Genomic DNA, 14401 nt, shown 5'->3' with positions numbered 1-14401 from the left:
TTCCCTTAGCATTCTTTCATTTGAATAAGACTTTAATCTCTAATCGGTTTCTAGATCACTCTAGAAATGATCCCTTCCGTGGAAATTATATTCCGGAAATCGAAACATGCAGAAAATACCCCCGGAACATCTCCACATGAAAAATTTGGCAAAGAGAATGAAAGAAATTTTAAAAGAATTTCGTATAGTAATTCTGTCAAAACTTTCCAGTGTAACATTTCCCCTGGAAAATTCACCCCCAGAAGTTTCCTTCCTCCAGGAAGATTCTCCCTATAGAAACCCAATCCAAACACCCCCCCCCCCACTCAGAAAAATAGATGTATACTTCCCAATAACAAATACTATACGTAAACAATGGACAAATTTCATAACTTATTGTCCTCTCCCCTCGGACTGTGGGGGTCATTTTACGCCTAATGACATAGTTATTTGATCTTTCAACTGTACTGGACAAAATGGCTATTTCAAAATTTTGATCAGATAAATTTGGGGGAAAAATTAGGATGGGAGGGATAGTTGCCCTCCGATCTTTTTAGTCACTTAAAAGGGCACTAAAACTTTTAATTTCCGTTCGAATGCACTCCCTCTCGATCTTCTAGGACTATTATTTCAATACGATCACCCCTGGGGAAAAAAACAACAAATAAACATGCATCTGTGATCTGTCTTCTGGCAAAAATAGCAAAATTCTCCAATTTTGCAGATAGGAACTTGAAACTTCTACAGTAGAATTCTCTGGTACGCTGAATATGATGTCGTGATTATCATTAAGTGACTTCCTTGAGTTTTAGGAGGTGTTCCCCCCTATTTCAAAGATCAGGCAAATTTTCTCAGGCTTCTAACTTTTGATGGGTTACACTAGGCTTGATGATTCTTATATATTTGGAATCAGCATAAGAAGTTGATTTATATATAATAAGCTAATTTTGCTGGATAAATTGTTATTAAAATTCCGTTTTTTAGAGTTTCGGTTACTATTAAGCCGAGTCGCTCCTTACATACAGTTCGTAACCACGAACTGTTTGATACATACATATACAAATATATATACAATGTATATGCATATGTTTTGTAAAAATTGTAGTGCTAACGGGCTTTTATGGTAAAAACTCTAGTCCCATCTGTAATTTATGAATTCGTATATAAGTTCTTATTAATGGGAGAGTGGTGTACCCAGGACCTATTTTCCCCTTTATTTTTTTATTTTGTAAATATTCTTGCAAAAAAATAGCGTTCCAAATATTTAATATGAAGTTCAACTATTTTATTGCACCATTTAAAAAAACAAAAGACCGAATATAAAGACGACAAACGGGTCTATGGCCAGTAAATGATAACGAAGATGAAAAAAAATCAAAGGAGTATTTCGCCCATATACAACAAAGCGGTAAGAAAAAAAAACTAAAAACTTAAAACTAGAGAATGTAACTATTACATAATTATAAAACTAAAATAGACTAAAATAAAATATATAATATACAATTACTAACATTTACAATTGGCAGCTACCTTCACGAAACCACAAAAGTAACTGAGTAATTGAGTTGTTTTTGTGGTTTCATGAAGGTAGCTGGCAATTGTAAATGTAAGTAATTTTGTATTATATATTTTATGTTAGTCTGTTTTAGTTTTATATATATATATATATATATATATATATATATATATATATATATATATATATATATATATATATATATATATATATATATATATATATATATATATATATATATATATTATATATATATATATATATATATATATATATCTATATATATGATTTTTAAATCATATATATAGCTCGAAAAATGATTTTTAAGGTTTCGAATCTCCTTAATCTAAGCCTATTTGAGGTCAATGAAAAACTTTCAAACCGTAAATCATGAATAATAAGTCATCATAATACAAGTATACTACAGTAATGTATGCTACAGGTATACATTTCTTTTGTGCGTCCCATATTAGAGTATGCTTGTCCTGTGTGGCACCCTGACCTCTCAAATGAAGCAACACAAAAAATTGAAAATGTCCAAAAGAGAGCTCTAAGAATTATTTTTAAAGAGGGCAAGATACCATATTTGCATTTGTTAAATATTTCAAAACTAGAGACCCTTGAGAGACGAAGAAATAATTGGTGTCTCCGTTTTGCAAAAAATACCATAACAAACCCTCGGACGGCAAGTATTTCCCCAAACGTCACTCCCCATCCAGATTACGGCCTTCTCGGGCTGTTTCTGAGCCCATCCCTGTTTTGTCCCCCATTCGCTGCGTTACTTCCAGATACGAAAGAACTTTTGTCCCCTTTATTACAGAAAAAATGAATAAAATGTCCCAATAGTTTCTTTTTTTCCTCTCTTTTTTGTTTATTAGCTGATGGTGCTGCCCAGGTTCTTGCACTCATTTGCTTGTCCCCCCTTTTTTTCAGTTCCCCCTTTAATTTTTACATATTTAGTTCTTTTTTTGGGGATTTATTCATTTATTTTTGTCCTCCTCCCCCCTTCTGGACCAGTTTTTAATTTTTAACTCTTTTATTGACTTACTGTAGTTGAATTATTGACATTTTCTTAGTGTCCCTTTTAATTTATATGCATTTATGTCTCGCTCTCTTTTTTGTGTATATTCGCTTATTCCTCCCCCCCCTTCCTTTTTTATGTCCGTTCTAATTCTTTTTCTGATTCGTATTTGTGTAAGTTTAATTTGAACAGTTTTTATCTTTTTAAATTTTTAATCGACTTTTTACAGTTTTAATTATTGACTGTTAAATGATTGTTCATTATGATTTTCTATTTTGTTGTTGTTTTTTTGCATTTCGGCCAGTTTTAGTGCAACCATTTATATTGTCGACTCCGAAGTCCGAATTCGGCCCTTTGTGAGCTTGTGATAGTGATCTTTTTGAAATAAATATCTTATCTTATCATAAATATCTAATAACAACTGATAGGTTTGATATAATAGGTCAATCATAGATCATTGACGACAAGTTACTATCAACGAAATTAAGCTTTTGGAATATATCCTTCGTGTTGCTTTAGTTTATAGCATCATAGTCAAAATTAATCATGAATTTATTTGTTTTTCCAGCAAAAACCTTATTTTAAATAGATGCTTATTTTACTCTTATTAAATAGGCTATACTTATAAACTAAATTAAACTAAATTTGATATTAAATTACGGGAGAGTAGTGTGCCTTGGACCTATGTTGTTTACAGCAATGTCTCTGAAGAGAGAGAAACAACTGAGTTTGTAGTTCATAATTTTCCCAAGATATTCTCCTGAGATGGGGTATGTTACAGAAGCTGCACTTGTTGACTGTCAAAAAATAATATAAGTTTTTCACAGCCTAAAAGTAATTATTTCTACATTTACTATTTATATATAGTTTCATAATTATTAATTTTCTAAATTGAAAAGTTAACAGTATCTTAATACCACATAATTTGACTACAAGAACATGTCTTTGAGCAACACCTAAAGTTAATTGAGAACTTCTGGTCGGCTATTTTCATGGAGTGCCACTACGGTGTACCTTTGTCCTAGCTAAAGTAGTGTACCTTTGATCTAACTCCAAGGTTAGGTTGATTTGCACTATGATTTGCATTCATATGATTTTATTGTATAACCTGTATATGCCAGATTCATAGCAAATCATATTTACAAATTGCTGTCTAGGCCTTTGGTAACTATCTTACATGTAAAACATATATACAGTAGGCCTAGTTAGAACAAGGAATACATCCTTAATCAGACCTTACTCAAAGGCAATGCGAAGAAAGCAAATAAAAAAAAATAGGTAAATTGTGTATTTTAACCAATATACCTGAAGAAATTCGTATAGAGTTTAAAAAACCAAGCAGAGATTGAAAAAAAAAGATACAAAAAAGTAGGTCTACTAACAGAGTGAGAAAATAAAGTAAAAGCAAGAAAGAAAATGTTGTACAGATAAAGCTTGGACACAGAGACTGAGGACAAAAAAGACGCCACGTGTGAAGAATCTGGGTCTTAATAGGAAAATTTTTACAGGATTTGAGAACGCTGACAATAATAAAATAGAGGCTGGAAGTTTTGTGTTGGCAACGTTTTGTTCGAAAAAAACACAAAGTTTTTTTTGCAGCTGTAGTTCTTGTAAAACATAATGAAGTGTATGAAGTGAAACAATTAAAGAATGACTTAGAGAGCCAGAAGTTTAACCGAGAAGACCCAGTGACATATGAAATCGATCATGATGTTATAAGGAAGTTATCACGTCCAGAAAGTGTCTCAAACACCAGCTTGAGACATTATCTATCGGTGTCGTATTTCAAGCTTGAATATGGGATAAAAATTTGACTTTTAAGATTATTTTTACAGACAATCCTAAAAATTTTGTTCTTGAAATGGTTATCCATATTAGCAATCTGTTTCTATAAAACTAAATTTGTGCTTTTATGCTTTACTATGCATTTTTATTTATTCTTAACCTGTAGGTCCAAGGTTCACTTAGCCTAGGACCAAGGTAGACCAACTGCAGTGTACCTTAGTCCTAAATACAATTTGTTTGTAAAATCATTAGAAAATATATATTTATCTTTATACACAGATCTAGAAAAAAATAAATTTTGTAGTTAAGAGATCTAAAGCCGAACTGGCCAGCCATGACAAAAAACAAAGAAATGAATATAAATACGATAAACGAGTCTATGGCCAGTAAATGAAAACAAAGAGAAACAAAAAGAAATAAAAAATTCGCCCGTATACAACAAGGCATTTTCAGCGTAGAAAAAAAAACTAGAAACTAATATATATATATATATATATATATATATATATATATATATATATATATATATATATATATATATATGTTTTACATATATGTTATACTATATATATATATATATATATGTTGGCAACGTTTTGTTCGAAAAAAACACAAAGTTTTTTTGCAGCTGAAGTTCTTGTAAAACATAAACTAGAAACTAATATATATATATATATATATATATATATATATATATATATATATATATATATATATATATATATATATATATATATATATGTTTTACATATATGTTATACATATATATATATATATATGTTGGCAACGTTTTGTTCGAAAAAAACACAAAGTTTTTTTGCAGCTGAAGTTCTTGTAAAACATAAACTAGAAACTAATATATATATATATATATATATATATATATATATATATATATATATATATATATATATATATATATATATATATATTAGTTTTACATATATGTTATACATGTATATATATATATATATGTTGGCAACGCTTTGTTCGAAAAAAACACAAAGTTTTTTTCAGGCTAAGTTCTTGTAAAACATAAACTAGAAACTAATATATATACATATATATATATATATATATATATATATATATATGTATATATATATATATATATATATATATATATATATATGTTTTACATATATGTTATACATATATATATATATATATATATGTTGGCAACGTTTTGTTCGAAAAAAACACAAAGTTTTTTTGCAGCTGAAGTTCTTGTAAAACATAAACTAGATATATATATATATATATATATATATATATATAATATATATATATATATATATATATATATATATATATATATATATATATATATATATATATGTTTTACATATATGTTATACATATATATATATATATATATGTTGGCAACGTTTTGTTCGAAAAAAACACAAAGTTTTTTGCAGCTGAAGTTCTTGTAAAACATAAACCAGAAACATATATATATATATATATATATATATATATATATATATATATATATATATATATATATATATATATATATATATATATATATATATATATATATATTAGTTTCTAGTTTTTTTTTCTACGCTGAAAAGGCCTTGTTGTATACGGGCGAAATATTCCTTTGATTTCTTTTTGTTTCTCTTCGTTTTCATTTACTGGCCATAGACCCGTTTGTCGTCTTTATATTCATTTATTTGTTTTTTGTCATGGCTGGCCAGTTCGGCTTTAGATCTCTTAACTACAAAATTTATTTTTTTCTAGATCTGTGTATAAAGATAAATATATATTTTCTAATGATTTTACAAACAAATTGTATTTAGGACTTAGGTAGACTGAAGATGATGTATGCTACCTTGGTCCTAGGCTAAGTGAACCTTGGACCTACAGGTTAAGAATAAATAAAAATGCATAGTAAAGCATAAAAGCACAAATTTAGTTTTATAGAAACAGATTGCTAATATGGATAACCATTTCAAGAACAAAATTTTTAGGATTGTCTGTAAAAATAATCTTAAAAGTCAAATTTTTATCCCATATTCAAGCTTGAAATACGACACCTGATAGATAATGTCTCAAGCTGGTGTTTGAGACACTTTCTGGACGTGATAACTTCCTTATAACATCATGATCGATTTCATATGTCACTGGGTCTTCTCGGTTAAACTTCTGGCTCTCTAAGTCATTCTTTAATTGTTTCACTTCATACACTTCATTATGTTTTACAAGAACTACAGCTGCAAAAAAAACTTTGTGTTTTTTCGAACAAAACGTTGCCAACACAAAACTTCCAGCCTCTATTTTATTATTGTCAGCGTTCTCAAATCCTGTAAAAATTTTCCTATTAAGACCCAGATTCTTCACACGTGGCGTCTTTTTTGTCCTCAGTCTCTGTGTCCAAGCTTTATCTGTACAACATTTTCTTTCTTGCTTTTACTTTATTTTCTCACTCTGTTAGTAGACCTACTTTTTTGTATCTTTTTTTTTTCAATCTCTGCTTGGTTTTTTAAACTCTATACGAATTTCTTCAGGTATATTGGTTAAAATACACAATTTACCTATTTTTTTTTATTTGCTTTCTTCGCATTGCCTTTGAGTAAGGTCTGATTAAGGATGTATTCCTTGTTCTAACTAGGCCTACTGTATATATGTTTTACATGTAAGATAGTTACCAAAGGCCTAGACAGCAATTTGTAAATATGATTTGCTATGAATCTGGCATATACAGGTTATACAATAAAATCATATGAATGCAAATCATAGTGCAAATCAACCTAACCTTGGAGTTAGATCAAAGGTACACTACTTTAGCTAGGACAAAGGTACACCGTAGTGGCACTCCATGAAAATAGCCGACCAGAAGTTCTCAATTAACTTTAGGTGTTGCTCAAAGACATGTTCTTGTAGTCAAATTATGTGGTATTAAGATACTGTTAACTTTTCAATTTAGAAAATTAATAATTATGAAACTATATATAAATAGTAAATGTAGAAATAATTACTTTTAGGCTGTGAAAAACTTATATTATTTTTTGACAGTCAACAAGTGCAGCTTCTGTAACATACCCCATCTCAGGAGAATATCTTGGGAAAATTATGAACTACAAACTCAGTTGTTTCTCTCTCTTCAGAGACATTGCTGTAAACAACATAGGTCCAAGGCACACTACTCTCCCGTAATTTAATATCAAATTTAGTTTAATTTAGTTTATAAGTATAGCCTGTTTAATAAGAGTAAAATAAGCATCTATTTAAAATAAGGTTTTTGCTGGAAAAACAAATAAATTCATGATTAATTTTGACTATGATGCTATAAACTAAAGCAACACGAAGGATATATTCCAAAAGCTTAATTTCGTTGATAGTAACTTGTCGTCAATGATCTATGATTGACCTATTATATCAAACCTATCAGTTGTTATTAGATATTTATGATAAGATAAGATATTTATTTCAAAAAGATCACTATCACAAGCCCACAAAGGGCCGAATTCGGACTTCGGAGTCGACAATATAAATGGTTGCACTAAAACTGGCCAAAATGCAAAAAACAACAACTAAATAGAAAAATCATAATGAACAATCATTTAACAGTCAATAATTAAAACTGTAAAAAGTCAATTAAAAAGTTAAAAAGATAAAAACTGGTCAAACTAAACTTACGCAAATACAAATCAGGAAAAGAATTAGAACGGACATAAAAAAGGGGGGAATAAGCGAATATACACAAAAAAAGAGCGAGACATAAATGCATATAAATTAAAAGCGACACTAAGAAAGTGTCAATAATTCAACTACAGTAAGTCAATAAAAGAGTTAAAAAAATAAAAACTGGTGCAGAAGGGGGGGGGGAGGGGACCAAAATAAATAAATAAACAAACCCCCCAAAAAAGAACTAAATATGTAAAAATTTAAGGGGGAACTGAAAAAAAGGGGGGACAAGCAAATGAGTGCAAGAACCTGGGCAGCACCATCAGCTAATAAACAAAAAAGAGAGGAAAAAAAGAAACTATTGGGACATTTTATTCATTTTTTCTGTAATAAAGGGGACAAAAGTTCTTTCGTATCTGGAAGTAACGCAGCGAATGGGGGACAAAACAGGGATGGGCTCAGAAACAGCTCGAGACGGCCGTAATCTGGATGGGGAGTGACGTTTGGGGAAATACTTGCCGTCCGAGGGTTTGTTATGGCATTTTTTGCAGAACGGAGGCACAAATTATTTCTTCGTCTCTCAAGGGTCTCTAGTTTTGAAATATTTAACAAATGCAAATATGGTATCTTGCCCTCTTTAAAAATAATTCTTAGAGCTCTCTTTTGGACATTTTCAATTTTTGTGTTGCTTCATTTGAGAGGTCAGGGTGCCACACAGGACAAGCATACTCTAATATGGGACGCACAAAAGAAATGTATACTTGTAGCAAACATTACTGTAGTATACTTGTATTATGATGACTTATTATTCATGATTTACGGTTTGAAAGTTTTTCATTGACCTCAAATAGGCTTAGATTAAGGAGATTCGAAACCTTAAAAATCATTTTTCGAGCCTCAGTGTCGGCTGTCCGTCTCAAAGGAAGACAATGGATAAGTTAGTGGTTTCTCAGAGGGGAGTAGCACGATACCGTTGTTTGTACAATTTAATATGTGTATTTAATAGCTATTATTTTAAAATATTTATTTAACAGGTATTACTATAATTTAAAATCATAGACTACACAAAAAGCTCAGTTGTTATTATAAGTTTAAAGACTCAGTTGTCTTGTTTCTGTGGTTGTTATTGATGCTGAATAACTCTGTTGTAGAAATTAATTCAAGAAAAGAAATCAAAATTATACACCAACTATTTTTTTATTGCTTATATCCTGAAATTGTGTTGTAATGGTCTCTGGAAAAGAAAGAAGTGAAGGTACTAATTTTTAGATTATTGCAGGTGAGCATGTGTTTGGAGTGCCTTGATACAGATCCTGAGACAAGTCTTGGCCAACTAAAAAGAAAGTTTATCAGGTGCTCCGCACAGGCAACAGTTACACATCTCAAAAAGTTCATAGCCTACAAGCTTCTAAACGATATCGACAAATACAAGGATGTAAGTACCCCGCCTTTTTTTGGTTCTATCATTATTAGCTCTTTTGTGTGATCTGAGCCTCGACCTGGCTCGCTGAGTCCGCCCACAGTATAGTCATGATCAGAGTTTTTACCTGCATATTTTGATGTTGAGAAACTAATTTTAAAGTTTAAGTTTTCTCCCTTGCATAATTTTTTCTGGGCGATTCCGTCTTGTCGACGAGTCTTTTAAAACGGATTGTCAATCTGATTGCTGATAATGTCTCTGCCGTGCTTTAGTTGCCGTCTATTTACTTTTCAGTTCCATTGCACTAATCCCTTTAGTTAGCCTTCCAGTGAACTCAGGTTTGGCGAGTGTGAGCTCAATATTTGTTAGGTAGACCTCAGATCTTTTAGCTTGCTCTGAGAAAATAAGCTTCTCACCACTCCCGCGCAGAAAATCAACCTTGGCATAAAACCGCACAGAAAGCCATGGCATATGCATTTATATTTTTTTTTCTGTTTCCTCTGCATAAAAATCGCAGAAATTCCATTTTTGTGTGCAGAGAATTTCACCCAAACAAATTTTCTTCCAGTTTTGGTTAGGATTCTGATCCTTCCGCGTTGAATTGTGCTCCTCAGCTGACCTACTTCGGTAGCTCTGAGTCATCTGTTCGTAAATTTGTTCCCAACAGAAAAGGAACGTATCTACTTACAAATTGTTCATTTTGAAGATATGATGATATTAAAAAAAAAAAAATGTTTGGATTGGAAGTCTTGTGTGTGACATAAATTAGTTAATTTTTCCGTTTGAATCGTCAGCATGATAATTAACAGTCGTTTTTTCTTGTAAAATTAAGATCTATATATTTATTTCTAACCCGTCAATCAATGCAAAAAGTACATAGAGACGGAGTACAAAATAGAGAAAATGTCAAAGACGGGAGAAAAAACTAAACATTACAGCATTTATCATAACAATTAATAAAGATCACTATTAGACAGTGGAAAACTGGTACATACATACAACTTTAAAGATCACTGTATTAGAAGGGGATACCATGAATGAAAACTGATTTTGCCGTTATGTATCAAAATATGTTTTGATAGAGCTATTGCTGGGTCTCTATTTTGTGTTTGCGGATTAATGCTGAATTTCGGGTCCAAGGGTGTAAATGAAGCAAATTTTTTGCAAATTTGAAATATACTGAACGGAATTTACGTTTATCTGTTTGTGTGAAAATCTTCCAAAATGGTGCTTTTGATAGGAAATGTGGTAGTGCTGTTGAAATGTACAGTTTAGCAAGGATTATTTGGTTGAAATGTTTTTTTTTTAACTCGGGCAGCTGAGGCATAAGACACACCACACTTTTTCAAGGCGGGAAACAAGCTTCAAGCGGGTTTGGTTTAGAGATGGCCCAATGGGAAGACCAAGTCAAACTAGTTGTTCAACTGGCTGTAGAAGAGCCTCAGATTCTTCAGAGTTAAATTCTAAACTCAGTTTAGTATATTCACTCTCAAGTATGCAGAAGTTTTCCTCGTTACGCTGTATGGTTCGGCTATGATTAAGGACATCATCCACACAGCAGAGAAAATGTTTCGTTTGTTACTGCCTCAATGCATGAGGATACGCATTTTGATTGGGCGTCTAAGACGCCGCTGTTAAAAAGAGCAGGCGAAGTGATAGTACCTTGGGGCGTACCTTTATAAACAGAGACAAAGTATCAAGATCATTCTAACGACTGTTGGGGCAAGTGAGTGCTATTTAATGCATATTTTATGCCGCGAATATAAGTTTCTTAAGGTGCAAAAAAACAGAGGAATGAACGTCTATTTTTGCCGTGTAAAGGAGCACGGCATTGCGTACCAATCAGTCAAATGCACGCCTAACATCGTTTGCTGCTAGAACGGGACTTTCTCCTGTCAGTTCAGCTTCCGTGACATGAGCTATTGCACTACGTGCATCAGTACATCCTATTTCGCTCTGAAAACCAAACTGCTACGGCGGAACGCTACATTTCTCCCCTTAAACTCATCAACAAATAACCGCTCAAACAGTTTACAGAATGTAGTAGAACATCCTATTTTGCTTTGAAAATCAAACTTCTACAGTGGAAAGCTACATTTCTCCTTTAACTCATCAAAAAATATCCGCTCAAACAGTTTACAGAATGTAGTAGAGATTGTTACAGGCCTAAAGGCCGAACACAAAATGTTAGATCTGCCTTTCTTGGGATAGGAGTGACATCAAAAATGTAAAACGACAACGGTATTGTAAATGTATAAAAAATTATCTTCATGAGCAGGCCTAGGCGTGACATGAGTAAAATGTTTACGAGGATAATATGTAGTGGGGTAATATTATCTACAGCAGACGAAGCTTTCCGTTTCAGCTTGGAGACTGCCGTTAGTATGACTTGCATTGTAACAACATAGTGATAATCCGGGTAAACAGACAGAAATTCATCAAGTTCAGATTAAAATTGGCTCTGAAATTAGACCTGGTGCGGAGAATTCATTCGAAAATGTTTTTGCACTCATATGGGGGGGATATCAGAAGACTTGAGAGTACTCGAAGATGTGGTGTATGGGGGAGCCTAGGATATCTAAAGAGTTGGGTGAAGCAGAAACTTTTAACGGGTATGAATCGACGATGCCTGCACGGTGGCGGGCTAGCTCACTTAAGAAGATCTGTTATGTATAAAGACAAATGTCATTGAAGTCACCTGACCTAGGACGATCAAATCCCCTGACCTGATCTAGGATGACCTAGGACAACATAGAAAACCAAAGATTTGAACGGGAGCACTCTTCGAAGGGTTTTATGTTTTTTGACCAATCGAGTTTCGATGCTTGATTGCCATACTTGAGTGCCAATGCGGATTTTTCTAACCGGGACTATTGCTTTTTCTGCACATTTTAGAGCGTGGCAAATCTCAGTAAAAATCAAGAGCAATCTGTATCTCAGTTTTATCAATAGGGTAAGATATCTGGAAAAGCTGGCAGGAGATGCAAATTTTATGTAAGATAGAATTAAGAACTCTTTGATATAGGAGTAGATCCCAATCAATTTTATCCCAATCAGTCTTTGAAAACTATTTAAGCTTTGGCGCATCTTGGCTCATTGGTGTATCTGTTAATTCTTGTTTGAAAATATGGCTAGAGGAAGGCGGTCCGATAATTGGTAATTAGATTTTGCAGAAACCAGACAAATATTGGAAATCAGTCGAAGTAACCACATGGTCTTGATTCGATTTGTGGGATGAAATTTGAATGTGTGAGAAATTTTCAGTTTTTGGCTGTGCAATCAACTCTTCAGAAAAAATACCATTGAGATTAGAAGCACGAAGTATACTGCTGATTCAGAAAAATTAATCTGATTAATAAAAATTAAAATCAGAAAAGAATCTGCTATTTAAATCCCCAACAACAGCACACGTGATATTAAGGTCTTCTTCCTGTCTAATACACGCATCCAATTTCTCTCAATTTTGTGCAAACAGTCGTTCTGATTCATCCTTCTTATAACTAGTGGGCCAATACACATTTATCACAACGCAAGACCCTACCATCACTGCTATAAAAGTATCACTAGAACTAAACAAACTTGACTGAATATTCGCAAAAACTTAAGTTGCCAGACCTCCATACAGACGACCTCGGGGATGAACATGCCTTCCAGGAACGGGAAAAGCACGAAAGCCTCTGCTCATATCTAATAAACTAAGACAAGGATATGTGAAGAATTGTTTCTGGTTTCTGGTCTCGGTACTCTGTAGTAGAGATCCCTGGTAGGTGCAGGGGCGTTCCGAGGGAGGGGGGGGGGGCCTGTCGCACCCTGACTTTTATGGCATTCGGCAGAAATTTTGCAAAATCAGCCGAAATTTAACAAAATTCTTGGTTTCTGAAGAAAATTTGGCATAAATCAGGTAGCGATTCGGTAAAATTTGCGAAAATCATCCCCCCAATAAAATGAGCCTCGGGACGCCCCTGGGTAGGTGTATTACAAATTCTTCTTTCCAGTATCTAGATTGGACGGATCCTTAACGATGAAAGAAGTTTGATCAGAAGCCTTACTAGTAATACAGAACATATTCTGGGAGCACGAGTTATCACGGGATGAGATAGGCTCGGCAGAACCGCATCTTGAAGACAAGGGCACATAATTGCACTCCGCTGCTTTGTGACGGGTCTAGTGATAATTGAATATCTTTTGTTTCCATGTTTTGCGGTTCAGTTGCTGCGTTGCCAATTTCTTTGAAAGTGTTTTTTCTTGATTAATTTTTACAAACTTTTTTGGACTTTATAAATAAAAATGTCTAATTTATTTGATTCTGTTCTTCCCAAGACTTCATTGTTCATGAAGTCTGAAGTTGAAAGGATGCAAACCGTTTTGACTCAACTTCGATTTTAAAGTGTTCAAGTTATAAACCTTAAAATTTGGAAAGAATTGCTGCATCGACTAACACTTCCCTGAAAATGCTTCCCAGAGAATTTTCATAGTTTGTTTTTTATTTGGTAATTAGGCCATTTTTCAAAATCTTCATACCTCACCAATCAAAAATCATTTTAAAGAGTCTCTGGATTTCCTTAAGATTGACAACTTTTGAAATTAGATTAATTTAAAAAAAGTTCTAGCCGTGTTAGTAGAATACAACGGCAGTTTATGAGGCTAAGGGTACAAATGGCTAATTGGAAGAAATCTAATTGTGTGCTTCTTCGAGCCTTAACCTTTCATTTTGGTCGAATTTGAAAACTTGTACAAATCTTTGAGTGCACTTGTCTTGGAAGGGGTGGCACCACTTTCTTTCTTAAAGTCACGCAGACCTTCAAATTTGGCCATCTTTGAGAATCTGCAAGCTCAAAAGTTTTTTTAAGTACTATTTTCTGAGTTGTTGTAAACCTCTGACTAGCTTTTTGAGGATGCAAAGCATGCAATATAAATGCAAATTCTTTCAATAAATGAAACTGAAATTGATGGGATCTAATTTTCCCTGTGAGCCTGCTAGCTACGCCAGTAGCATTTTCTATTGTTTGCTAGTAAATCTTGAAAAGAAAGAATTGAATGCACT

At 32.8% G+C, this 14401-nt stretch overlaps 1 protein-coding gene across 1 annotated transcript in view; it reads left to right on the top strand.

The window, feature by feature from the left end:
- l(3)73Ah (polycomb group ring finger 3-like lethal (3) 73Ah) overlaps positions 1 to 9438 on the top strand; it is a 34126-nt gene extending 24688 nt beyond the window's left edge. The window contains exon 4 of the mRNA XM_089087653.1: positions 9217 to 9438. Within this exon, the coding sequence (XP_088943779.1) occupies positions 9217 to 9423 (207 nt within the window). The 3' untranslated portion in view covers positions 9424 to 9438. The remainder of the gene's footprint in view (positions 1 to 9216) is intronic.
- Positions 9439 to 14401: the final 4963 nt, after the last annotated feature.

Source organism: Artemia sp. Qi Xiang Cuo, chromosome 4, assembly GCF_049724085.1.
Source record: "Artemia sp. Qi Xiang Cuo chromosome 4, ASM4972408v1, whole genome shotgun sequence".
NCBI classification, from domain to species: domain Eukaryota; kingdom Metazoa; phylum Arthropoda; class Branchiopoda; order Anostraca; family Artemiidae; genus Artemia; species Artemia sp. Qi Xiang Cuo.
The sequence above is the reverse complement of the archived record's forward strand: the minus strand, read 5'-3'. Positions and strand labels throughout refer to the sequence as shown.